The sequence below is a fragment of the Coregonus lavaretus genome (genome assembly GCF_964263955.1).
Source record: "Coregonus lavaretus genome assembly, chromosome: 14".
NCBI classification, from domain to species: Eukaryota; Metazoa; Chordata; class Actinopteri; order Salmoniformes; family Salmonidae; genus Coregonus; species Coregonus lavaretus.
This window is the reverse complement of record NC_140001.1, coordinates 25,536,709-25,564,629: the sequence shown is the minus strand read 5'-3', so window position 1 is coordinate 25,564,629 and position 27,921 is coordinate 25,536,709. Positions and strand designations below refer to the sequence as shown.

Below are 27,921 nucleotides of genomic sequence, written 5' to 3'. Positions count from 1 at the left end.
TTATACAATGCAATGACACTGTCATAGTACACTGTATGCACATTCCACAAGGGTGACTTCATATAACCTATAGCAGGGGGTCTGCAACCTTTTTCATATGAGTGACAATTTACAATTTCTAAAGATCTGCGTGCCAGTTATGATTTTCATATAAGCATTGTAGGCTACTCAACTCTGTCCAGAAAATGTCTAACAGCCCACAAACTGAATAGCCTAATTCTAGCTGGCTACTAGACAGAGATGCTGTCCATTCAGCCACACCCCACCGAGCTCCACTATGCCTACCTGTATCGAGGCACTGTCCATTCAGCGGTGCTGAATCACGGACGCGGCCTTAATGTGTAGATTTTTCTTCATTCCTTGGTCGAGTTTGTTTGTCTTTATGTGTCCTTGTCGATTGTAGGCCTAAATAATTCATTTGATGTATGCCTTTTGTTTCAATGCATGTGTAGGATTAATCTGGAATAGTTTGCATTCGCAGCCAGCTGTTTTATGTTCTGTTTACTTTCACATTGATGTCGGTATTTGAAGTCGGCCTTGAGAGCGTGTATTATGCATCTATTTCATGTTGCACTGTATGCACTGTTCCAAGTAGGCTAAATTAGTCTATGTAGCCTATGTATGATGAGGTTGAGTAGTACATTGTACACGCCATTCCACAGACTTTTAAACCTAATATCAAACTAATATAGCAGTGATAATGTGTGGGGGACATTTTTGTTTGTTTTTGCTGTTCTCCAAATAACATTTTGTTGTGTAGAAGTACAGGAAATTAGCTTCAACTGGAGGGTTTATTTCTACACAACCCGCTTTGCCGTACCCTAGGTTTAGCTGAACTGCACCCCCCTCCCCCCTTCAGGAGAAAAAATATACGCACCACCCCTACCCCCAAACTACTTCCCGCGGCTATGGTTGTAGGGGTCCTTCATTTATGACCCAGGCAAGATGTGTAGCCTAATTAAACCAAATCAATTAAATCTGATTAAATCAAGATCTGATTAAACCATCCTCTGGCTAGTTTATTTCTACAAATATGACAACATTCATAACAGAATAGGCCTATATTTTGTGTGGAAGAGCATATCTCAATTGTCATCGTAATAAACAATGTGCTGTAAATTCACTGTCTCCCCAAGTGTCTTTGGGGAATTTGTAGAGATGATTTTCCAAATCTGCTGAAGGTATTTAGGATACAGACAAGAGACATGGCTCCTCAGAAATGACCCCTAACTCCTGGAAGTTCTCCCTGGTACTTAAATGGTTTGGCGCTTGTGTCTGTCTCATTCTCGCTTGACAGCATCATGCAGGGGAAGGGGATGTGTAATGTCTTTCATGTCCCTGTTAGTTCAGTCCTCCTCCTCCTCTTACTCCTCCTCCTCTGTCTTCATTTCTCCTCAGTCCAGTGGCCTGGATTCTTTGTCCTGTTTTTCTACTGAGAAGAAGCAGGTTTGAGCATGATAGAAGACCATACCTATACCAGCCATTCTATTTGGGCAATTCCACGATAACGGAATTGCGGTGAGATACACTTAAAATGTATGCCAAACAAAAAACAATGATTTCAAAGTTTAACAAACCATGTAACTCTATGCTCAATAACTACTTTTAACAATTTACAATTAACATTTTACAAAAACACATTTACTGGAAGAACTATGCAGATGCAAATTTGGGTAACAGAATTCCCTCTGTTTTTTATGTGACCATGTTTTCCAAAAACTCTTAAATATCTACTCCGAATTAAGATTCAAAGATGTCTGCAGAAAGTATGGGGTGTCAGCTATGACATGACGCCTTGCATTTGAAAAAATCTATTTTGGTTATTGAACTACAGTAAGTGAAGTGGATTTACACCCGGTAACAGAAATGTGGTAACGAATATTCATCATGGGTCCCTGATCTATACTCCAAAAAATGCATAATTATGGATATGAATGTCATTCTCTTCCTGGTGATGTATCCTGAATAGGGCTCAGTACAGTACATTATAGTGTACTCAACTCTAGTGTGCTCAACTGTACTGTACTAAGCTCTACTTTACTTTTCTTTACTGTACTGTAATGTATTGTGCTGTACTGTACTGTGCGGTGCTGTCCAAACTTGTGAAACATAGACATCTATGATTGGTTCTGATTTGGTGGAGGATGCTGGTTATAGAATTACATAGGAAAGAGAGGGGGCTCATGGGTTGTTGTCAGTAAGAGCCGGGAGAGGTCGCATTAATTGGAAGGAGAGAGAGAGAGCGTGAGAGTGAGAGGGTTCCAGACTTTTTAGTTTTAATCACTTAATAATTCATAAACAAAATGTATATCAGTAAAAACACTAACTAATTCATAGGTCCACCTTTACTTGTTACTTCTGTGAACTTTCATAATCCTCCCTCCTTATCAGGGAAAAAGAAATTAGAAAATATCTTAAAGATATGAATTTCAAAGCACAAGGCAATGTTTCTTAAACTTACAGAAGGCAGAAATCATTATCCTAAACTAAATATGTGTTGATATTAGTTCAACATTATGTTAATTTATATATGCCTTATTTTTTTTAAATATATATATTCTCTTCGCTTTCATTTGACACCCAATTTGACATGCTCCTATGAACTTCACATGTTGGTGCTCATGGGTCCTTTTACATGGAAATGACCAGAGGCAGAACATAATAAAAGTGGTGTGTTGCAATACAGAATGCATCACACACACATTGCTCTAATTTCATGTAGCTTGTTAACACTTTTCTTGGACGTAGTAAGGAGTGATGATGTGAGATGTTTTTACAGGGGTTCAAGAGGTTGCTTCCTCTACTCTACTCTCTACATAGATCTGTTTAGAGGAGCAAAGTTATCAGTATTCGTCATCTCAATTGTCCAGACAAATTGTTATGGTTTACTTTTAAATAGTAAAATATGGGATATGATATGCTCATGGTTAGGATCCCCCTGGAAGCAGAGTAAATCAATCAGTACAAGTGGGATTCCTAAATCTAAACAAGTATGTCTTCAAATCAGGATTGAATGGGCTAGAATTGAGGATGCAGCATGAACAAAAATGTGCTATGTTTGTTATCAAAGGTCCATGGTGTCTGTTTTTTGCTCGTTGCTTATTCTGTTGACCTAAAATGATATCTTTAATTTGTCTATACAGAGCAAATTACCAAAATAAAACAAACAAACAAACAAATGGCAGGGACTCACACATTTTATTTTAGTAGTGATGGTAGACCAGTCCCATCATCATTTGAACAGAGGGTTCATATGTTTACAGTTACCCCTGGGCAATGTTAAGGACAGATTATGGAAAGACAGTTAAGTACAACTCCCACCCATTTCTAGCCTCATCCAAACTTCTTCACTCAATGACTCGCTCACTGACTTACTCATTCTCTCTCTCGCAAAAGGTGACAACCACTGTCAGCAATCGACACTGGTGTAGTGTTCCTTCGCTAGTGCCTGTATCGATTTTTACTCAAGGATACCATTGCATTGAGTCAATTTAATAGCTGTCTGCTACTTTCAAGGTTAGCTTTAGGTCAACACAATGGTTAGTGTGCTTACAAGATTACACAAGTTTTCTATATGAAAAATGTATGCAGGCAAGTCACGCTCAATGTCTCCTGTATTTAAATCATGATAGATCTACAAGAGAGCAGAAACTGATTTGACATTTGAGTTTGCATTATGGGATAGATTACTTAATCTACCAAAGAGCTTCTTTCAAGGGTTGAGCCTGTTGGATTTTAAATCATATAGCCTGCTAATTTGTATTCTAACGTCATTTAATTTGAAGTCTGTGGGCTACAACAGGCTTTGCCCTGCATTTGAGCTCCTCTGCTGTAAGCCTTACCAAGAGACGTGCTGTAGCCTATAGGGAGGGTGAGGAGGAGACCAGCCTCAAGCAACCCCCTGCCCTCGCTTATGCAAGTGGTTTTCCTGTCTCCCCCGCCCCCCTCCTCTCCCCTCTGACTGGCCCTAGCAGTTCCCACAGACTGTAGGTCATTCACGCCATGCCAGGGCAGAGCTGCTGGAAGGTGGAGGGCAGGCTGGGCAGACTGGCCACGCCAGCGTAAGGCGAGTGTAGCCCATTCAGAGGGACTTGGCAGCATATCTAGGAGCTGTTTACTGGCCCTGAGGATTGCATGCATGCAGTCAACCCAAGCCTTTAACCATCCCCACCGTTACTTATGCTTTTGGCTATGAGCTAGTCTCTGACTTGATAATAAACACTGGAACATGGGTGATAAGGGATGTTTGAAAGGCAGCGGTCTTCTCTGACGTCTTCATCATCTGAAGAGTCTAGTTGGATAATTCCCTAATTCATTTCAGGTGTCCTGAGCTGTTGATAGTGTGACCCAGAGGGAGCTTGTTGCTTGAGGCCCTGTTCTCTTAGAGACCACGTGCTACTGGATCTTTAAATCACTGAATATAAATCACTCCTCGTAAAATGTGATCCCAGCAGGTATGGTTATTCTCAAACAGATCTAGTGAAATGTTACTTACTTGTGTGATTTAGACAGCAAGAGCCAGATGTTTGTTATTTGGAGAGCATTTGATGGGTGATTTATATTAGTCAGCAAAAATGTTTTAAAAAACAAAACAAAGTGTCAGCATTGTTGGAAACCAATTGTTTTATAATGTCTGTTATATGGTTTGTTGATTTAGAACCATCTCTTATTTTTGGAGAAAAATAAATAAAAACGTGTAGTATTTAAAATTATATCATAAATAGGACTGGTGGAGTTATGTCATACATGCAGCGAACAAAAATATATGGAAATGTGTGCTCTACTCAAAATTTCAACCAACTAATTGCAGCATTACCGCAAAAATGGAAGAGGCAAGTGGAAGGGGGAGAAAGTAAGGAACTTGTCTGTCGGCTCTGCATTAAAGACCAAATTGGTTAAAGAGAATTGTGATAAATGAAACTGGTATACTTTTTTATTTAAGGACCAAAAACTTGACAGCTGTGCCATATAGATTGCAAAATAGTTGGGAAGAGATTTTCGATGTACCGATTCCATGGCACGTGGTTTATGAACTGATACACAAAACGAAGCTGGATTCAAAACGTTGAGTTTTTCCATTTTAAATTATTATACATAATTCTTGCCACCAATAGAATGTTATATATATACAGTACCAGTCAAAATTTTGGACACACCTACTCATTCAAGGGTTTTTCTTTATTTTTACTATTTTCTACATTGTAGAATAATAGTGAAGACATCAAAACTATGAAATAACACATATGGAATCATGTAGTAACCAAAAAAGTGTTAAACAAATCAAAATGTATTTTATATTTGAAATTCTTCAAATAGCCACCCTTTCCCTTGATGACAGCTTTGCACACTCTTGGCATTATCTCAACCAGCTTCATGAGAAATATTTCACTTATAATTCACTGTATCACAATTCCAGTGGGTCAGAAGTTTACATACACTAAGTTGACTGTGCCTTTAAACAGCTTGGAAAATTCCAGAAAATGATAGGCTAATTGACATCATTTGAGTCAATTGGAGGTGTACCTGTGGATGTATTTCAAGGCCTACTTTCAAACTCAGTGTCTCTTTGCTTGACATCATGGAAAATCAAAAGAAATCAGCCAAGACCTCAGAAAAAAAATTGTAGACCTCCACAAGTCTGGTTCATCCTTGGGAGCATTTTCCAAACGCCTGAAGGTACCACGTTCATCTGTACAAACAATAGTACGCAAGTATAAACACCATGGGACCACGCAGCTGTCATACCGCTCAGGAAGGAGACGCGTTCGGTCTCCTAGAGATGAACGTACTTTGGTGTGAAAAGTGCAAATCAATCCCAGAACAACAGCAAAGGACCTTGTGAAGATGCTGGAGGAAACAGGTACAAAAGTATCTATATCCACAGTAAAACGAGTCCTATATCGACATAACCTGAAAGGCCGCTCAGCAAGGAAGAAGCCACTGCTCCAAAACCACCATAAAAAAGCCAGACTACGGTTTGCAACTGCACATGGGGACAAAGATCGTACTTTTTGGAGAAATGTCCTCTGGTCTGATGAAACAAAAATAGAACTGTTTGGCCATAATGACCATCGTTATGTTTGGAGGAAAAAGGGGAAGGCTTGCAAGCCGAAGAACACCATCCCAACCGTGAAGCACGGGGATGGCAGCATCATGCTGTGGGCGTGCTTTGCTGCAGGAGGGACTGGTGCACTTCACAAAATAGATGGCATCATGAGGAAGGAAAATTATGTGGATATATTGAAGCAACATCTCAAGACATCAGTCAGGAAGTTAAAGCTTGGTCGCAAATGGGTCTTCCAAATGGACAATGACCCCAAGCATACTTCCAAAGCTGTGGCAAAATGGCTTAAGGACAACAAAGTCAAGGTATTGGAGTGGCCATCACAAAGCCCTGACCTCAAGCCTATAGAAAATATGTGGGCAGAACTGGAAAAGCGTGTGCGAGCAAGGAGGCCTACAAACCTGACTCAGTTACACCAGCTCTGTCAGGAGGAATGGGCCAAAATTCAACCAATTTATTGTGGGAAGCTTGTGGAAGGCTACCCGAAATGTTTGACCCAATACTAATTGAGTGTATGTAAACTTCTGACCCACTGGGAATGTGATGAAAGAAATAAAAGCTGACATAAATCATTCTCTCTACTATTATTCTGACATTTCACATTCTTAAAATAAAGTGGTGATCCTAACTGACCTAAGACGGGGAATTTTTACTAGAATTAAATGTCAGGAATTGTGAAAAACTGAGTTTAAATGTATTTGGCTAAGGTGTATGTAAACTTCTGACTTCAACTGTATATACATACACTACCAGTCAAAAGTTGGGACACACCTACTCATTCAAGGGTTTTGTTTTTTACATTGTAGAATAATAGTGAAGACATCAAAACTATGAAATAACACATATGGAATCATGTAGTAAACATAAAATTGTGTGTGTGTATATATTGTGTGTGTATATATATATGAAACGTGGCTGGGTCTTTCAGCATGACAATGATCCCAAAAACACCGCCCGGACAACGAAGGAGTGGCTTCGTAAGAAGCATTTCAAGGTCCTGGAGTGGCCTAGCCAGTCTCCAGATCTCAACCCCATAGAAAATCTTTGGAGGGAGTTGAAAGTCTGTGTTGCCCAGCGACAGCCCCAAAACATCACTGCTCTAGAGGAGATCTGCATGGAGGAATGGGCCAAAATACCAGCAACAGTGTGTGAAAACCTTATGAAGACTTACAGAAAACGTTTGACCTGTGTCATTGCCAACAAAGGGTATATAACAAAGTATTGAGAAACTTTTGTTATTGACCAAATACTTATTTTCCACCATAATATGCAAATAAATTCATAAAAAATCCTACAATGGGATTTTCTGGATTTTCTTTTCTCATTTTGTCTGTCATAGTTGACGTGTACCTATGATGAAAATTACAGGCCTCTCTCATCTTTTTAAATGGGAGATCTTGCACAATTGGTGGCTGACTAAATACTTTTTCCCCCCACTGTATTAATGCTGATCTACCCCCTAAATTTTTTTTATTAATAATAATAGAACTCTCCATCTCCATTTAGTTCATATTGGGACCTGCCCCTAGAAAGCTCCCAAGGCAATTAGTTATCTACAGGGTAGGCAGCCATGCATGGAAGATGAAACGTATACAAACCAGCCCACACATAATGTAGTTTACATCAACAGGTTTGCTCCTGTAGTTTTCAGGTGATTAGGGTGCCATGGTGTGGTCATAATCTGGGTGCATTAGTGGGAACAATATGTTTGCTGTCAGTGCTAAGAAATAACAATTGCTCTGGGAGTGCTCATTTAAATGAGTCAAAGCACGCCTAATTAAGCAACAATAATGAGAAGCTAAACTAGCAAAAAGGGAACTTCTTCACAGTTCAGTCCCATTTGTCATTCAGTTTGACCTACCTGAATTATTCATTTGAGCTCCATTACTGTTCATCTGGAAATAGTGTTGTTTTCCCCACCTGTAGTTTCTTTGAAAGTCTCTCTTTTAATTTGATTTTGAACAGCATTTATTTATTCATGGGATATTTTAAGGGGGTTGGATGTCTCTTTATGACTCAATGCATCTTTAAGCCTATCTCAGTTTGACTAATGACTATGACAATTCTAAAGCATCTTCTCTAATCTCAGATTTTATGTAGCTATCACTCTTGACTAGCCATGCAATGCATTGCAAAGATATGGCATATGAGTAAAAACAGACATAATATGTTGCAATGGTTACATGATGATCTCATAAAACTCTATAATTATTATTTGAAAATGTTATGGATATACGGTTTGGGAGTTATTGGAGAACAAGATTTAAGATTACATTTTAGACATGGATAAATATGGGAAATCAGATCCTGCTAATGGGCCTGATGGAGTTTGAAATGCGTAAGAAGAGACAGGCTCTGGACGTGTGGCTCTCCAGCTGAAGCTGTCTTCATGGTGTCAATAATAAGACTCTGGACTGATCTCTGCTGTGGTGCCTGATGAGACTTCTAGTCTTATTGGAGTGTAATCCCATTTTAGAATCTGGGTCTTTAGCCTGAGGCTGCTCTGGAATCTCTCCTAATAACACCTTAGTTATCTTTCAAATGAGCAGAGAAGTTGAGTTTTTTTCTCCTGCCTTGGGCTCAAATTGCAGTGTGAGGAAATATCAAGGTAAGCATTTGCTCAAGAATAACAGCTGGAGTTGTTTTTACAGAAGGAGAGGGGCACAATATTTACCACCAATCACCTCTTACTGTTGCTATAAGCTTTTCATAGACTGTAACACTGTTTGCCTCACTTCGTGGTGCCTGGATGTTTATTTGTTTTTTTCTCTCAGGAATGTTAAAGATACAGGCACAGAAGGCACAATGATGCTGCTTTTCAACTCGAACACCAGTGTTACACTAGTGTATATGTTATATTAGAAAAATTGTGTTTCCATAGCTAGGGCTGACAGTGAGCACTTGTGAAGATCAGAATCAACAACCTCTGCATAATCAAAACAGTTGCTTTGTGAGAAGGTGTTAAAGTTCACAGTTAGCCATTGTTATGTAAATTAAATCTGAAAAGTACCAGTGGCCTTGCTTTGGCCCCAAGTGAGAGCAGGTCCGCCGGAGCCATGGCCCAGTGAGACATGGGTGCCGGCCCGCGTAGATGGAAACAGAAAAGACTGAGCCTTTTGTGTAAAACACTGGGGTAAATCCTGTGTGAAAATGTGCCATGAGTATAGTGTATCACCCTGCTGCCACACTGTAGCCAGCATGTGTGAAGTCAGATGGGGTTGGCAGGCACAGAATGAAACCTGAAAAGTGATACTTGCCCTGTCATCAGATGGTAGTCATCTTAACGCAATACACTATTGGCTGCCATTGGAATTCAAATGCATGTTTGTTTTCAAAACACCCTCACTGTGAAAGGCATTGCCATTTCATTGTAATGCATTTAAAGCCCACGTCAGCTGTTCTTTTCCACCCCTCATCTCAGGGTCTTCGATAGGAAAATATCAATTTTCTTCAGGTAAACTGAGTACTACAGAAATCCAGGTCTCCTAGTGATCCTACTTTCCTTTGTGTGATAGTGATGTTGGTTTTTAGAGGTTGCCTGTTATTTTAGTTTTACTGTACCAGATGTGGTGTCCTGGTGGTCACACAGGGAGAATAATCAGTAAAGAGTGCCAGGAAGGGTAATTTCCATGTAAAAGGACCCATGAGCACCAACATGTGAAGTTCATAGGAGCATGTCAAATTGGGTGTCAAATGAAAGCCAAGAGTCTATTTTATTTATTTTTTACTAAGGCATATATAAATTGTTCTACCATTTTCCATCCCAAAAAATTGGAATAAGCAAAGGCTTTGATTTCTTGTCAAACAGATGGAAATGGGGTCTTAGAAAACATCTACCAGAAAAAGTATTTAAAGGTATTAGAAATATGTCAAAACACAATAAAGTAAAGACCCCTGCCGACTAAAATCAACACTTATATTTAGTTAAGGAAAATGTTGTCCGCCTTCTGTAAGTTTAAGAAACATTTTCTTGTGCCTTGAAATTCCGTTACCAAATACCCACATATCTTTAAGATATTTTCTAATGTATCTCCCTCATGAGGAGGGAGGACAATGAAAGTTCACAGAAGTAGCAAGTATAGTTAGAACTATCAATTAGTTATAGTGTTTTTACTGATATCAATTTTGTTTCTGAATTATTAAGTGATTAAAACTCGAAATTCTGTTACCAAATCGGTAACAGCATTTCTGCAATTGAATTGGCTACAATGGGAAATCATAGTAGTCACAAACCAGAGTTTGGTCACCTGCTACTGTCCTCCCTTCCACTGGCATACTGTTATGTTCAGCTGATAACTGTTTTCTCTCTCTTTCTGTCATCTGGTGGTCAAAGCAAGAGTGTGAAAAATCTGGACAACCCCTGTCTTCTCTCTTCTCTCCTCTCTCTCTCCAATTCATGTCATCTCTCCTGGCTCTTACTGACAGCTAACCATGAGCCCCTCTCTTTCCATTAGGCATTTACTGTAACCAGCATCCTCACCCACTGAGCACGGTCCGACACCTGAAGTCCATGGAAATTGAAAAGTAGTTTAAATTTGGTCAGTCCGCCCTGGCCGTCTGGACCGGCCTTCATTTGGCCAAAACATATACAGTGGGGAAAAAAAGTATTTAGTCAGCCACCAATTGTGCAAGTTCTCCCACTTAAAAAGATGAGAGAGGCCTGTAATTTTCATCATAGGTACACGTCAACTATGACAGACAAAATGAGAAAATAAATTCCTGAAAATCACATTGTAGGATTTTTAATGAATTTATTTGCAAATTATGGTGGAAAATGTGTATTTGGTCAATAACAACAGTTTCTCAATACTTTGTTATATACCCTTTGTTGGCAATGACACAGGTCAAACGTTTTCTGTAAGTCTTCACAAGGTTTTCACACACTGTTGCTGGTATTTTGGCCCATTCCTCCATGCAGATCTCCTCTAGAGCAGTGATGTTTTGGGGCTGTCGCTGGGCAACACAGACTTTCAACTCCCTCCAAAGATTTTCTATGGGGTTGAGATCTGGAGACTGGCTAGGCCACTCCAGGACCTTAATGCTTCTTACGAAGCCACTCCTTCGTTGCCCGGGCGGTGTGTTTGGAGTCATTGTCATGCTGAAAGACCCAGCCACGTTTCATCTTCAATGCCCTTGCTGATGGAAGGAGGTTTTCACTCAAAATCTCACGATACATGGCCCCATTCATTCTTTCCTTTACACGGATCAGTCGTCCTGGTCCCTTTGCAGAAAAACAGCCCCAAAGCATGATGTTTCCACCCCCATGCGTCACAGTAGGTATGGTGTTCTTTGGATGCAACTCAGCATTCTTTGTCCTCCAAACACGACGAGTTGAGTTTTTACCAAAAAGTTCTATTTTGGTTTCATCTGACCATATGACATTCTCCCAATCCTCTTCTGGATCATCCAAATGCACTCTAGCAAACTTCAGACGGGCCTGGATATGTACTGTCTCCCGAGTGGCGCAGTGGTCTAAGGCACTGCATCGCAGTGCTAGCTGTGCCACTAGAGATCCTGGTTCGAATCCAGGCTCTGTCGTAGCCGGCCGCGACCGGGAGACCCATGGGGCGGCGCACAATTGGCCCAGCGTCGTCGAGGGTAGGGGAGGGAACGGCCGGCAGGGATGTAGCTCAGTTGGTAGAGCATGGCGTTTGCTATGCCAGGGTTGTGGGTTCGATTCCAGGTGCCATTAATACGGGTAACGAGTGGAGGACAGAGGAGCCTCTTAAAGAAGAAGTTACAGGTCTGTGAGAGCCAGAAATCTTGCTTGTTTGTAGGTGACCAAATACTTATTTTCCACCATAATTTGCAAATAAATTCATAAAAAATCCTACAATGTGATTTTCTGGATTTTTATCTCTCAATTTGTCTGTCATAGTTGACGTGTACCTATGATGAAAATTACAGGCCTCTCTCATCTTTTTAAGTGGGAGAACTTGCACAATTGGTGGCTGACTAAATACATTTTTTCCCCACTGTACGTCCATGATTGGGTCAGATATAGTCCGGTCCAGACCAAATCTGAACCAATCATAGACGTCTATGTTTCACAAGTTTGGATAGCACAGTACAGTCCAGTAGAGTACAGTAAATAAAATAAAAGTACAGTAAAGAAAAGTATTGTAGTACAGCACAGTACTGTACTGTACAGTAGAAAAGAATAGAGTACAGTACACAGTAGAGCACACTATAGTTGAGTATACTAATAGGTTCGATACTCGTTAGTATCATGGCAAGGAAACAAAACAGGAAGCGGATTTTACTTTCTTTAGGAAAACAGCCCTAAAGTTGGAAACTAACATCATGATGTTGTGATCCAGAGTCACATTTATTGTGGTCCTCTGTAGCTCAGCTGGTTGAGCACGGCGCTTGTAACGCCAAGGTAGTGGGTTCGATTCCCGGGACCACCCATACACAAAAAAATTTTATGCACGCATGACTGTAAGTCGCTTTCGATAAAAGCGTCTGCTAAATGGCATATTATTATTATTATTATTATTATTATTTATTTTCCAAGTTTTAGCACACAATATTTTACATACAGCATGTTTTTAAAGGACCAAAGAGTTTGGTCTGCGTCGTGTTTTCATTTTTGCCATGGAAAAAATATTGCAATACCGGTATCGTCACAGCCCTACACTATAATGTACTGAACTATACTCTACTGCAGGGGTTGTCAAACTAAAAAATATATAAAAAATATTAGATATTATATTATGTAAGAAAAAACTAAATTTTATGTACATTGCTAGCTGCAACAGAATACCATCTTGGATACCATTTTTATGTCTCTGCATCCATTTTTATGTCTCTGCGGAAGTTAGAGGTAGTTTCACAAGCCAATGCTAACTAGCACAATGATTGGAAGTCTACAGGAACAGTTACCATGCTAGCTCTTCCTGTTTATCTGACTCTGGGGGAGCAGATAAAATAGTTATTTGAGAACTAACAATGAAATAAGATATACTGTCAGGGAGAATAAAAAAATTAAAATAATAAACGGCCATTCAGGGTACATGCCCATTGATTTTGTTATAATCTTTGAGCAGAGGAACACCGCATTAGCCATGGCAAAATACATAGAGTTGCAGGAGATTAGCTTCAAAACTGCAAAATGTTCTGTCAGCTCAATGGATTTTTCCTTTTTTATTGCAGAAAATGTACAACAGCAACATTTTCTCTATGCCGCCAAGATACTTTTCTGTTAGAGTTTACACTTCCTCTTCCAATGACCTGTGGGGATGTCAAAATAATGAAACTGTCTACGAAATCTATTCATTTTAAAACATTGATTACTTCTACTTGCCATTATCGGTCACCTGATGATAAGACAAGATTTGACACTTTATTGCATTTTCTGTTAACATATGATTTTTTATTTTATTTATTTTACCCTTATATTACCAGGTAAGTTGACTGAGAACACATTCTCATTTACAGCAACGACCTGGGGAATAGTTACAGGGGAGAGGAAGGGGGATGAATGAGCCAATTGGAAGCTGGGGATGATTAGGTGGCCATGATGGTATGAGGGCCAGGTTGGGAATTTAGCCAGGACACCAGGGTTATCACCTCTACTCTTACGATAAGTGCCATGGGATCTTTAATGACCATAGAGTGTCAGGGCACCCGTTTAACGTCCCATCCGAAAGACGGCACCCTACACAGGGCAATGTCCCCAATCACTGCCCTGGGGCATTGCGATATTTGTTTAGACCAGAGGAAAGAGTGCCTCCTGCTGGCCCTCCAACACCACTTCCAGCAGCATATTGTCTCTCATCCAGGGGCCGACCAGGACCAACCCTGCTTAGCTTCAGAGACAAGCTAGCAGTGGGATGCAGGGTGGTATGCTGTTGGCAGTGGGATGATGGGGGTCCCTGGGTCGCCGGTTTGCCTGGGTGGGGGTCCCTGGGCAAGAAAAGTTTGAAAACTCCTGCTGTACTGAACTCTACTCTACTGTTCTGTACTGTACTGTACTCTACTGAGCTCCACTGTGATGTCCAAACTTGTGAAACATAGACGTCTATGATTGGTTCAGATTTGGTGTGGTCCAGACCAAACAAATTTGGTCTTGTTTGGTGTCGGAGCTCATTAACATAATAGCCAGTGTGTAGAATAATACCCAAATATGCAAATGAGGATATTGCATATTTCTACCTTTTGTGTACCTATTTAGGATACATCACCATGAAGAGAATGACATTGATATCCATAATTTTGCATTTCTGTGTTCAGATCAGGGACCCATGATGAAATTCCGTTACCTCAATTCTGTTACCAGGTGTAAATCCACTTCACTTACTGTAGTTCAATAACCAAAAATAGATTTTTCAAACTCAAGGTGCCATGTCATAACTGACATGCCATTCTTTCTGCAGACATCTTTGAATCTTAAATCAGAGCAGATATTTCAGAGTTTTTGGAAAACTGAGGGAGATTTTACCAAAATTCTGTTACCACACTTTGCATCTGCACAGTGCTTCCAGTAAATGTGTTTTTGTAAAATGATCAGTGTAAATTGTTAAAAGTAGTCATTGTGCATAAAGTTGTATGGTTTTTGTTTGGCATACATTTTAAGTGAAAAATGTTGAGTCTCAGCGCAAACCTGCAATTCAGTCATGGTGTGTCTGACACCAAGGAGGCCATGTCCTGGGAATTCCCTGAATCAAATGGTGTTTAATTTGATCAAGCTCTCATGTGTGATCTGACGGGACAAACTGATTGATGGGGGTGGTCTGAGATGAAAGGTTTTATGATGGTTAAGATTATATAAAGATACATTCCAGCGATGGGGAGGAGAGGGAGAAAGTGTAACACACACACACACACGCACAAAGTGCAGTCAATCAAATGTTTAATCAAAGGCTGTTTTTATCTTTCCAGTATGTCCACATACAGCATCTCTGTCTCAGCCACTAAGTGTGGCACGTTGATGAAAATGCCTGTTGTCTGTGTTTCCCCACCATAGATGTTTATGTTAGGACACTGAGAACCAGATCATCTTTAAACTGGAATGAAACTATCTCTTAGAGCGGAAATTATAAAATTGTTCAACCTTTACATTTCTGTTGAAATTAATACCATGGCTGGAGCTGTTGTAATTTAGGTAATGAATGTTGCTGGAAAGCGAGTGCTGTGCTCAATAATGATCTGCTCCAATCTGCCTCTCTTTCTCTCTTTCTCTCTTTCTCTCTCTCTCTCTCTCTCTCTCTCTCTCTCTCTCTCTCTCTCTCTCTCTCTCTCTCTCTCTCTGGGTTTTAATCTACACTACTAGTCTTTCTCTGCTCAGTCTGTTTTGACATTGGTGCACATGCAGTGGGGTTTCTCTGTTTAAAAATCAACTGGCCAGTGCAATGACTGTCATCATGTCCTCTGCCTGGTGCTCCATATTGAAGAATCCAGAGATTCTGTCTGTGTCCGTGGATAATTAAAGCCAGTAGACAAGGGGATTAATTTTCAATCCCTGGGAGACTTTCCCTAAACCTGCAGCGTCTCCAGGACTACTGGGAAGTCCAGGGGAAATGAGGCCTAATGCCGCCGGGGCTGTGCATTTGCTCACTTCAATCTTAGCTGTTGTCAGGGAACAATTATACGCTGGATTAAGAGCTTGTTTTGTGGATGAGTGGGTCTCAGCCATGGACGAGAAGTACATTAGCCCTCTGTGTACAGCAGCGGCGTGGGGGTGGGGACAATCCTGCAACTTGCTGTGTGGTTAGTTGGTTCTAGCATTAGGCCAATAAATCAATGCAAATAACTGTGTAACTGAGTGTAGTATTACTGTAGCATTAGGTAAAGCAGGGTTACTCTCATAAATTAAGTCTTCAAATTGCTGCTGCATTTTTATCTTCCACTGTGGAAAGAGTGTTCCCTGTCCTCTCATCGTGTTCCCTGTCCTCTCATCGTGTTCCCTGTCCTCTCGGCCCCAAATTGACTTGGTTTTGTCCAAGTGCTTTCTATTCTCTCATCCTTTTAATGCTGTCAGTTCTTGGAATCAAAAGTAAGAAGAAGAGGATGAAAGAGAATTGTGACAGTCAGTTTGTAACTGTTTGCATACTGTATGGACAGCTGATAGCTTGCAGTGATCAGATACAATGCCTTCAGAAAGTATTCACACCCCTTGAATTTTTCCACATTTTGTTGTGTTACTGAATTTAAATTGAGATTTTTGTGTCACTGGCCTACACACAATACCCCATGTCGTGAAAGTGACATTATGTTTGACAAATACTTTTTTAAAAGAAAGCTGAAATGTCTTAAGTCAATAAGTATTCAACCGCTTTGTTATGGCAAGCCATAATAAGTTCAGGACAAAAAATTTGCTTATTAAGTCACATAATAACTTGCATGGACACATTCTGTGTGCAATAATAGTGTTTAACATGATTTTTGAATGACTACCTCATCTCTGTACCCCACACAATTATCTGTAAGGTCCCTCAGTTGAGCAGTGAATTTCAAACACAGATTCAACCACAAAGACCATGGAGGTTTTCTAATGCCTCACAAAGAGCACCTATTGGTAGATGAGTAAAAAAACAGGGAGTTTTTTTGGATAAAAATAAAGAGAATAGAGCTAAGCACAAGCAAAATCCTAGAGGAAAACCTGGTTCAGTCTGCTTTCAGACACTGGGAGACAAATTCACCTTTCAGCAGGACAATAAGCTAAAACACAAGGCCAAATAAAGCCTACACTGGAGTTGCTTACCAAGATGACATTGAATGTTCCTGAGTGGCCTAGTTACAGTTTTGACATAAATTGGCTTGAAAATCTATGGCAAGACTTGAAAATGGCTGTCTAGCAGTGATCAACAACCAACTTGACCGAGCTTACAGAATTGTAAAAAGTGTGCAAATATTGTACAATCCAGGTGTGCAAAGCTCTTAGAGACTTACACAGAAAGACTCACAGCTGTAATCGCTGCCAAAGGTGCTTCTAGTATTGACTCAGGGTGTAAATACTTACAGTGGGGAGAACAAGTATTTGATACACTGCCGATTTTGCAGGTTTTCCTACTTACAAAGCATGTAGAGGTCTGTAATTTTTATCATAGGTACACTTCAACTGTGAGAGACGGAATCCAGAAAATCACATTTGTATGATTTTTAAGTAATTAATTTGCATTTTATTGCATGACATAAGTATTTGATCACCTACCAACCAGTAAGAATTCCGGCTCTCACAGACCTGTTAGTTTTTCTTTAAGAAGCCCTCCTGTTCTCCACTCATTACCTGTATTAACTGCACCTGTTTGAACTCGTTACCTGTATAAAAGACACCTGTCCACACACTCAATCAAACAGACTCCAACCTCTCCACAATGGCCAAGACCAGAGAGCTGTGTAAGGACATCAGGGATACAATTGTAGACCTGCACAAGGCTGGGATGGGCTACAGGACAATAGGCAAGCAGCTTGGTGAGAAGGCAACAACTGTTGGCGCAATTATAAGAAAATTGAAGAAGTTCAAGATGACGGTCAATCACTCTCAGTCTGGGGCTCCATGCAAGATCTCACCTTGTGGGGCATCAATGATCATGAGGAAGGTGAGGAATCAGCCCAGAACTACACGGCAGGACCTGGTCAATGACCTGAAGAGAGCTGGGACCACAGTCTCAAAGAAAGCCATTAGTAACACACTACGCCGTCATGGATTAAAATCCTGCAGCGCACGCAAGGTCCCCTTGCTCAAGCCAGCGCAGGTCCAGGCCCGTCTGAAGTTTGCCAATGACCATCTGGATGATCCAGAGGAGGAATGGGAGAAGGTCATGTGGTCTGATGAGACAAAAATAGAGCTTTTTGGTCTAAACTCCACTCGCCGTGTTTGGAGGAAGAAGAAGGATGAGTACAACCCCAAGAACACCATCCCAACCGTGAAGCATGGAGGTGGAAACATCATTCTTTGGGGATGCTTTTCTGCAAAGGGGACAGGACGACTGCACCGTATTGAGGGGAGGATGGATGGGGCCATGTATCGCGAGATCTTGGCCAACAACCTCCTTCCCTCAGTAAGAACATTGAAGATGGGTCGTGGCTGGATCTTCCAGCATGACAACGACCCGAAACACACAGCCAGGGCAACTAAGGAGTGGCTCCGTAAGAAGCATCTCAAGGTCCTGGAGTGGCCTAGCCAGTCTCCAGACCTGAACCCAATAGAACATCTTTGTAGGGAGCTGAAAGTCTGTATTGCCCAGCGACAGCCCCGAAACCTGAAGGATCTGGAGAAGGTCTGTATGGAGGAGTGGGCCAAAATCCCTGCTGCAGTGTGTGCAAACCTGGTCAAGACCTACAGGAAACGTATGATCTCTGTATTTGCAAACAAAGGTTTCTGTACCAAATATTAAGTTCTGCTTTTCTGATGTATCAAATACTTATGTCATGCAATAAAATGCAAATTAATTACTTTAAAATCATACAATGTGATTTTCTGGATTTTTGGATTCCGTCTCTCACAGTTGAAGTGTACCTATGATAAACATTACAGACCTCTACATGCTTTGTAAGTAGGAAAACCTGCAAAATCGGCAGTGTATCAAATACTTGTTCTCCCCACTGTATGTTTATGAGATATTTATGTACACTACCATTCAAAAGTTTGGGGTCACTTAGAAATGTCCTTGTTTTTGAAAGAAAAGCTATTTTTTTGTCCATTAAAATAACATCAAATTGATCAGAAATACAGTGTAGACATTGTTATACATGTTGTAAATGGCTATTGTAGCTGGAAACGGCTGATTTTTTATGGATTATCTACATAGGCGTACAGAGGCCCATTATCAGCAACCATCAGTCCTGTGTTCCAATGGCACGTTGTGTTTGTTAATCCAAGTTTATCATTTTAAAAGGCCAATTGATCATTAGAAAACCCTTTTGAAATTATGTTAGCACAGCTGAAAACTGTTGTGCTGATTAAAGAAGCAATAAAACTGGCCTTCCTGAGACTAGTTGAGTATCTGGAGCATCAGCAATTGTGGGTTCGATTACAGGCTCAAAATGGCCAGAAACAAATAATTTTTTTCTGAAACTCGTCAGTCTATTCTTGTTCTGAGAAATGAAGGCTATTCCATGCGAGAAATTGCTAAGAAACTGAAGATCTCGTACAACGCTGTATACTACTCCCTTCACAGAACAGCGCAAACTGGCTCTAACCAGAATAGAAAGAGGAGTGGAAGGCCCCGGTGCACAACTGAGCAAGAGGACAAATATATTAGAGTGTCTAGTTTGAGAAACAGACGCCTCACAGGTCCTCAACTGGCAGCTTCATTAAATGGTACCCGCAAAACACCAGTCTCAACGTCAACAGTGAAGAGGCGAACTCTGGGATGCTGACCTTCTAGGCAGAGTTGCAAAGGAAAAGCCATATCTCAGACTGGCCAATAAAAAGAAAAGATTAAGATGGGCAAAAGAACACAGACACTGGACAGAGGAAGATTAGAAAAAAGTGTTATGGACAGACAAATCGAAGTTTGAGGTGTTCGGATCACAAAGAAGAACATCTGTGAGAAGCAGACCAAATGAAAAGATGCTGGAGGAGTGCTTGATGCCATCTGTCAAGCATGGTGGAGGCAATGTGTTGGTCTGGGGGTGCTTTGGCGGTGGTAAAGTGGGAGATTTGTACAGGGTAAAAGGGATCTTGAAGAAGGAAGGCTATCACTCCATTTTGCAACGCCATGCCATACCCTGTGGATGGCGCTTGATTGGAGCCAATTTCCTCCTACAACAGGACAATGACCCAAAGCACAGCTCCAGACTATGCAATAACTATTTAGGGAAGAAGCAGTCAGCTGGTATTCTGTCAATAATGGAGTGGCCAGCACAGTCACTGGATCTCAACCCTATTGAGCTGTTGTGGGAGCAGCTTGACCGTATTGTACGTAAGAAGTGCCCATCAAGCCAATCCAACTTGTGGGAGGTGCTTCAGGAAGCATGGGGTGAAATCTCTTCAGATTACCTCAACAAATTGACAACTAGAATGCCAAAGGTCTGCAAGGCTGTAATTGGTGCAAATGGAGGATTATTTGACGAAAGCAAAGTTTGAAGGACACAATTATTATTTCTATTAAAAATCATTATTTCTAACCTTGTCAATGACTACATTTCCTATGCATTTTGCTATATTTCCTATTCAAACTAATTTGATGTATGTTTTCATGGAAAACAAGGACATTTCTATGTGACCCCAAACTTTTGAAAGGTAGTGTATTTCATTTTCAATAAATTAGCAAAGCTTTCTAAAACCATGTTTTCGCTTTCTCATTATGGGGTATTTTGTGTAGATGGGTGAGAAAAAAAATCGATGTAATCATTTTTGAATTCAGGCTGTAACACAACAAAATATGGAATAAGTCAAGGGGTATGAATACTTTCTGAAGGCACTGTATACTCTTGGCACAGAGTGTCAGTATTAGAGCTGATTACGAATAGTCTGTTTTAATGTTTTGGTGACTTGGTGACACTCACAGTGATTGAGCGTTTTTCTGAGTGCAAATTATAGGATCCCTTTGAGTTATGGTATTTTAAACCTGCCCTCTGAGCTCTGAGTATGCCCTATCTTGCAGGCAGAGATCTACACCTTTTCCTATTGCTGTCATTAGCTTGTTATCTTGCTAGCCCTCAACATGCCCTCTCCGACCCTCTCTGTTGCTTTTGGGACACTGTGGCTGCATCTCAGCCAGCTACATATTGTTTAAATAATTAGCCTCTGGAGGATAAGGAACACAAGCCAAAAAGTTTTTCTCTATTGTTTTCCTTCATCTTCTTTTCTCTCTGACACAAAATGTTTCCCTTTTAAAATGTATGCCAAACAAAAACCAATGATTGCAAAGGTAAACCAACCATACAACTCTATGCACAAGGACGACTTTAACATTTTACAAAAACACATTTACAAAAACAATGCAGATGCAAAGTTTGGTAACAAACCGTCATTCTGTTACTTAACTTTGCGTCTGCACTCTTCTTCAAGTAAATGTGTTTTTGTAACATTTTCAGTGGAAATTGTTAAAAGTAGTACTTGTGCATAGAGTTGTATGGTTTGTTTAACTTTGCTATCATTGGTTTTTGTTTGACATGCATTTTAAAGTGAAAAATAATTATGTTACTGTGGAATTGCCCTGGAACAACTATATGTCATTTGGGGTACTCCTACATTTCTAACTCAAATTGTGGACATACAGTAGTCAGTGCCATATTAACTCAAGCCACAGCAGATAACTCCATCAGGTCTGACTTTATCTGTCCCTTGGTACTCTGCTTCCTGTCCCCAAGGAGTATAAACCTCTCACACACAAAAAAACATGTTTGCAAAGGATAGTCTTTCTCTCTCCCCCTCACAATCAGTGGGCAGCGAGCCTTTATGTCCTCCTCCCCTTCCTCCCCTCTTCCCCCTGCTCTCATCTTCCTGCTCAGACATGGATTACACTCCCTTCCTTCCCTCCACTCCTGCACACAGGACAGGCCGTAAATCCAGCAAACGTGCTGGTTTAAAAGCTTATAAAACAGAGCGGCCTGTATCTGTGGAGAGGACTCCTGCCCTAACTGCCACAGAAATAGGGCATTTAGCAAGGAATCCCATTCTTCACATTCTTCATAAAGGGTGACTGTTAGGTTATTTTTCCTATTTTTTCCCTTCTCCTTGGCCTCATTAAGAACCTATTACTTGTTCAAGGTGCCCCATATACAGTATTGAGGCAGCATCTTACAGTATTAGGTCTGCTCAAGGACTCATTAACGGTACAAGGATATCAGGACATTAAATATTCCCCCAGAGTTTTCTCAATGGCAACTGGATTGACCCAGCACATCTGGGGTATGCTGATCTGAAATCGTTTTTATGTAGCTCTCATTAATTTATTTAATATGTCCTCCATTGAATGTCATACAGAGATGTCCCCCTGATGGTATGACTTATTTAGCTTGGAGCTTATAGAGCTCTGAGATTCAGACAGCACTCCTCTCCTGTTATTCAAACATTCACATAACTGCTGTTTCACAACTCTGTGTGTCTGTTTGAGAGAGGGGAAGAGGGAGAGGGGGCCAAAGATATGGGAGGGAGGGAGTGTGTGTGAGAGAGATAGAATGTCTAGCTTTTTCACCCTCTGTTTTAATGGATGTCTATGTGATCGACAGGGGTCGTCTGACTGCAGAGCAGGAAAACCTTGAGGCTATTGGACGGTGCAAAACAATATCCAATATTGTAAAGACGCCTTAAATATGTCTGACATGCTTTCTCTCTTTGTGTGTCTGTTTCAGCTGCCTTTTGGGGAGACATTGCTCTGGATGAGGAGGACATGCACATGTTTAAGGTGGACCGGATTATAAACATGGCCCAACGGACCGTCCAGACCTTCAATGAGACAACCACAAGTGAGCAAGAGCTATGAGGCTGGCTGACCCAATCATGGTTACTGAGACTAAAGATTAAGGCCTGTCGCCATAGGCTTAAAGCTAGCATTTTCTTGTAAACTTGCCTGTCATCAATTTTAAAAGTCTGACTCCATTTATGCATGTGCTATTATATAGTGCTGACTAAAATGTATCCTTAATGATACAATACAAACCAGTCCAAGAAGAAAAGCTTGCATTCAGTTAAATAGTTCCCACATTTTCCCACCTCAAGGCCAATTATGCAAGGAGGCTTTGTAACTCTCTCCCAGTGCATCTGCCAGGAAGATGTATACGATGCATGAACCACTCAGCACCAGGTGATGACTCCTCTCCAACACTGGGTTGGCCAAGACACCTGTTGTAAACAAACAGCATGTTTATCACCAGCACTCTCAAAGTGTTTATGTAAAGAGAATGCTCAACAAAGTTATAAAGCATGCTTCATTGTCATTGTCATCTCTTTACCATTTAGGAACAGCTGAAATGTTGTAATCTCATCATGGTTTTTACCATGTTCTCATCAGAGTTGAACTTTTTAATTTGATGGTTCTCTGTGATTATATTGTACAAACCTCATCTTTGGCTGGTAATTGTGAATGACAGGGTCTTGTGCCAATGAGACCAGTCGAAACAGAGCGTTGCCAAACCGGCAAGGATCACACCGCAGGAAAAGGGCGGCAACCTCCAGACCTGAGAGGGTGTGGCCAGAAGGTGTCATTCCCTATGTCATCAGTGGGAACTTCAGTGGTAAGTCCCACGTCATCGCTGCTGTTTACTTGCCCTATGTGTTTTATATGTGCCCTATAACATAGTTCCCTACTAAAAGGTGGCAGCTGGTGTCCATTCAGCATACTTCAGCATACTTGCATCCACTACATTAAAAGGAATGTCTTGGCAGCTATTGGACATAACACATTTATTAACTTTACTTGGGATGAATTTGGCACTACGAGCAAGCTGTCAGCATTGGTATTTTATCCTCCTATTTATGTGTATTATGCACTTCAGCCTCACTGATCTCCTCCCTTCTTCCCATCACATTTAGGCAGCCAGCGGGCGATATTCCGCCAGGCCATGCGTCACTGGGAGAAGCATACTTGCGTGACCTTTATGGAGAGGACAACAGAGGAGAGCTACATTGTGTTCACCTACCGGCCGTGTGGGTGAGTCCACGCAGGCCTGGGCTCGCCTCCCTCAGGAAGGAAGTGTAGCTGGTCAGCCTGCTCAGACATGACACTCCTTTATCCACACAGCCATAATGATTTATCGCTTAAGTACTTTTCCTTACCTCTCCTCCATCGTCCTTTAGTGCTGGCTCATCTCCTCTGTCCGCAGTCTGTCTGCATGAGTTGTGCTAATTGCAGCCCCCTGCAAGTCCTGAGAAAGACGGCCATTCAGGCCCTAGGAATGCTTGCTTTGCCTCATAGTCCTGACACATCTTTCCCTGAGCACTGTTGTCACACATGTTTTTTTTATGGCACCCAAGGGAGACCTCCTCAGCTTTACCATAACCCGACGCTTTCATTCCACGTGATATATTTTGTCATTTTCCCAGCTATGCATGTTTTTAAGTTCAAATGAGTTCACACAAAAACTGTAGCTGCGTTGATGGCGTTATACTCTGGCTCTGCATGTACAGCAAATCCGTTACCAAGAAGAACATATTAAAGAGCGGATTTGGAGCATAAACTGCCCTTTTTCCACCCAGCTGTTGATAGCCATTTTTAGCCTGGTAACTATCCTCCAGAGTAACAGGGATGACATTATCCACGCAGGCGGCCGCAGTTAGCAGTGGGAATGCCTGGGCTCTGGGCTGGCCTGCTGCAGGCCCCATCTGTCCTGTGCAAAGTTCAAGGCCCGTCTCAGGAAAGCCTGGCTCACAGTAATTAGAGAGAGGCTGTTGGCCAACAGGGGCAGTGTGTGCCCATGGACCGGGCTCCCACACTGAGCCTTTCATGTCAGGGAGGGAGAGAGGGAGAGCCCTGCAGTCTGAAGTTAGCCAGCCTTCACTGTCACACACTGTAACCCTCCATCTTCAGTGAAGCACGCATCAATGAATGTCACCACTGTATTAGAAAGGCGGGATGGAGGGTCACCTCACCTCGTCTAGTTTTCCTATGACCTGCTAGAAAGGCTGTTAAGAATGCTGTTCCTAATACTGTATATATTCATTAGAGATGTGAGTTGAACCACAAACTGTTGCAGTCAGACCCTGCGTCTCTCCAGGAACAGGGATTCCTTCCATAGACTCCTTCACTTGGCTTATTAGTTATTTGTTCACTCCCTCTGGTTTACACTTGCATGTTTGTGGAAGTAAAGCTCTATATATCCGGAGTAACACAAAGTTCACCAAGTTCTTGTTACATGATTGATCTGGACACAGAAATGTAGCACTTACATAATACTATGTTAAGCAGGATGGGCCCTCTTGAGCTAACACTCATCTTTGTGTCTGCCAAGCTAAAAGTGACTTAGTTTGGTCTAATATGTAGCCAGTTACCACAGTCTTTGGCACTAGCTTGTTACCCGCCTGTTGACCTGTCCCTGATCTTTGTTCTGTGTGTTGGACCCTGCAGGTGCTGTTCCTATGTGGGCCGCAGGGGTGGCGGTCCCCAGGCCATCTCCATAGGAAAGAACTGTGACAAGTTTGGAATAGTGGTGCATGAGCTGGGCCACGTGATTGGTTTCTGGCACGAGCACACTCGGCCCGACAGAGACGAACACGTCAGCATCATCAGGGACAACATCCAGCCAGGTAAGACTGCTGTGTATGGAACAGCCCACTCATCTAACATGGAGAGATATCATATGAGATGAGCTAACATAGTTTTCCCTTTCTAGGATATAGCCACTCACTTTTTCCATTCAGTATTTGAGCTATGGGTGGGTTGCAGGTTTCAGTATCTGTTTTCTTGCGTCCATTCACAGGACAGGAGTATAACTTCTTGAAGATGGAGCCAGGGGAGGTGGACTCTCTGGGTGAAGTGTATGACTTTGACAGCATCATGCACTATGCCAGGAATACATTCTCAAGGTAGGAGCTGGGCCAAGTTCCACTTCATACACAGCAGAACATAACAGACATCATGGAAATCAGTTGCAGTTTAGGTCAGAGAGCAGTTTCCCAGACTATGTAACTTTTGCTCTCTTCATGTCTCACTTCAGGTCTTTTCGATGTTACTGCAGAATCACTTCATAGTTCTACTGTGTCAATGCCAGGGGCTGACTTCAAGGCTTAGGAAAGGTGGTGCAAATTGAAGCTTAGAATTATTTAATACTATTCAGTTAATGACCTGCCGACATTCATAGCCTGGGGGACAAAATATACTGCTGACTTCCCACTGTTACTTAGCCTGTATGATGGTTGGTCTGATGAATTTGAAGTACAGGGAAGCAGGACAAAGACACAACTCAGTGATGGACCTCATGAATGTGTCAGTGCCTTGGCTTAAAGGAAGAACAGCTGCAGAATATAATACTTTTTGGGAGTGTCTTCTCTTTCTCTCTCTTCCGCAAGTTTATTTTGGCTTGGATCTTTAGACTCTCTCAACGGTCACGGCTTACATTTGAGCGTGCAGTGGAAATGCTCAGGGGGTGAACTGACGTGGTTTCTGTGAGATTCAGAAAGGATTATATTGCTTGTCCTTGTAATGAGATTTCTGAGGGTAAAAAAGTGTAATCCACCAAAATGCCTGGAGTAACATGTCATTAGAGTTGACACATCTGGCCCATTTAGCTTTTTTGGGCCCAGAAAGAGCAGGATTACAGAGCTTTCTCTTTCAATCCTGGTGTATGTTTTATACGTTTTCCTAGACAGCAGCAACTTTTTGATCTTGTGTAGCCCACCTTACCCAGTCCATCTGTAGTCTAGGAGTAGAAAGGCACCTACCAAAATCAATGCACACAAACTGCAGCATGCTTTACCAACCCCATGTAATACAATGCCTATCTGTTTTGTATAATGGTGTTAGGCATATATCATATTGATTGCTTCCAGCCTTTCAGGTAGCTGCGTCGCTCAGTGGGGATGCTATCCAGTGGCAGCTATGTATTAAGGGGGGTATTTGTTGGATAAGGCTATTTCCATGTAAAAAGACCCATGAGCACCAACATGTAAAGTTCATAGGAGCATATCAAATTGGGTGTCAAATGACAGCTAAAAGTCTACATTTTTGAGAAATTACAGCATATATTCATTTTTTAACAATTTTCCATCCTAAAATGTTGAATTAAGCGAAGGCTTTGATTTCTGGTCAAACAGATGGAAAGGGGGTCTTCAAAAACATCTACCAGAAAAAGTCTTAAATATTAATGTTGAAATAAAGACCCCTACCAACTAATATCAACACTTATATTTAGTTTTGGAGAAATGGTTCTGCCTTCTGTAAGTTTAATGCCAGGCATACACTACACGATTTTGCCACGAACTCGCCATGTTTTGGCCGTCCCAGATGAATTTTTATGATTTGGGTGAAATCCTATGAAGTTGGGCTAGGATCAGTAGGTCGGTACTGGCATAGTTTGAGCGGATCAAGGACCCTGTCGGATGTCCCGAGAATTTTTTGAAACAATGATGGTGAAGAGGAAAGCAACAACAACACGCACCATGTGGATCGATGTGATGGAAGACATTGGTGGAGCTGTGGAGAGAACGCGGATGCCTTTTCAATGGGCGAGTTCGTTTTACATGGCCCGGTGCCCCGGATGGTAGAGTTTAATTATTTTAGACCATTCCATAGGTTAAATCCCCAACCACCGGGGCACCGGGCCATGCAAAACGAATTCCACCAATATATACGTCTGCGTCCTACCATGAGAGAAATCAAAAAAATTATTTAATATTATCATAATTTTTTTCCGTATTAAGTCCATATTCTGGGCCTCTGTCTCGTTTTTGAATGTTTCTGCAAATGATAATGTACACACTAATAAAGCAGCTCACAATTTGCATGTCAGAATTTTTTTCCTACGACAACCGAGAAATGCAGGGCAGAACCAACTAGGGAATCATCGTAATGTGAGCACCCACGTCCTGAGGTTGAGGATGGACGGAATGAAAGATTTGGGAAAGGAAATCGCGAAATATGAGCACGTCCAAATTGTTACGATTTTAGAAGTCATGTTGTGTATGCCCAGCATAAGAAATATTGCCTTTCTGTTACCAAAATATATTTTCAAATTTCTCTCCCTCATTAGGAGGGAGGATAATGAAAGTTCACAGAAGTAACAAGTAAAGGTAGACCTATCAATTAGTTATAGTATTTTTACTGATATCAATTTTGTTTATGAATTATTAAGTGATTTAAAACTAAATTCCGTTAATAAATCGGTAACGGAATTTCCAAAAAATACTGTAGAGTACAGTACACAGTAGAGCACACTAGAGTTGAGTACACTATAATGTACTGTATTGTACTCAACTCTACTCTACTGAGGGCTACTGTGCTATACTTTGATGTCCAAACTTGTGAAAC

At 41.3% G+C, this 27,921-nt stretch overlaps 1 protein-coding gene across 1 annotated transcript in view; it reads left to right on the top strand.

Annotated features, from left to right (window-relative positions):
• LOC311141002 (bone morphogenetic protein 1-like) overlaps positions 1–27,921 on the top strand; it is a 56,268-nt gene that overhangs the window by 4,743 nt on the left and 23,604 nt on the right. Inside the window, exons 2-6 of the mRNA XM_084176272.1 lie at positions 22,313–22,426; positions 23,051–23,194; positions 23,493–23,610; positions 25,024–25,202; positions 25,376–25,481. Of these exons, the coding sequence (XP_084032398.1) occupies positions 22,313–22,426; positions 23,051–23,194; positions 23,493–23,610; positions 25,024–25,202; positions 25,376–25,481 (661 nt within the window). The remainder of the gene's footprint in view (positions 1–22,312; positions 22,427–23,050; positions 23,195–23,492; positions 23,611–25,023; positions 25,203–25,375; positions 25,482–27,921) is intronic.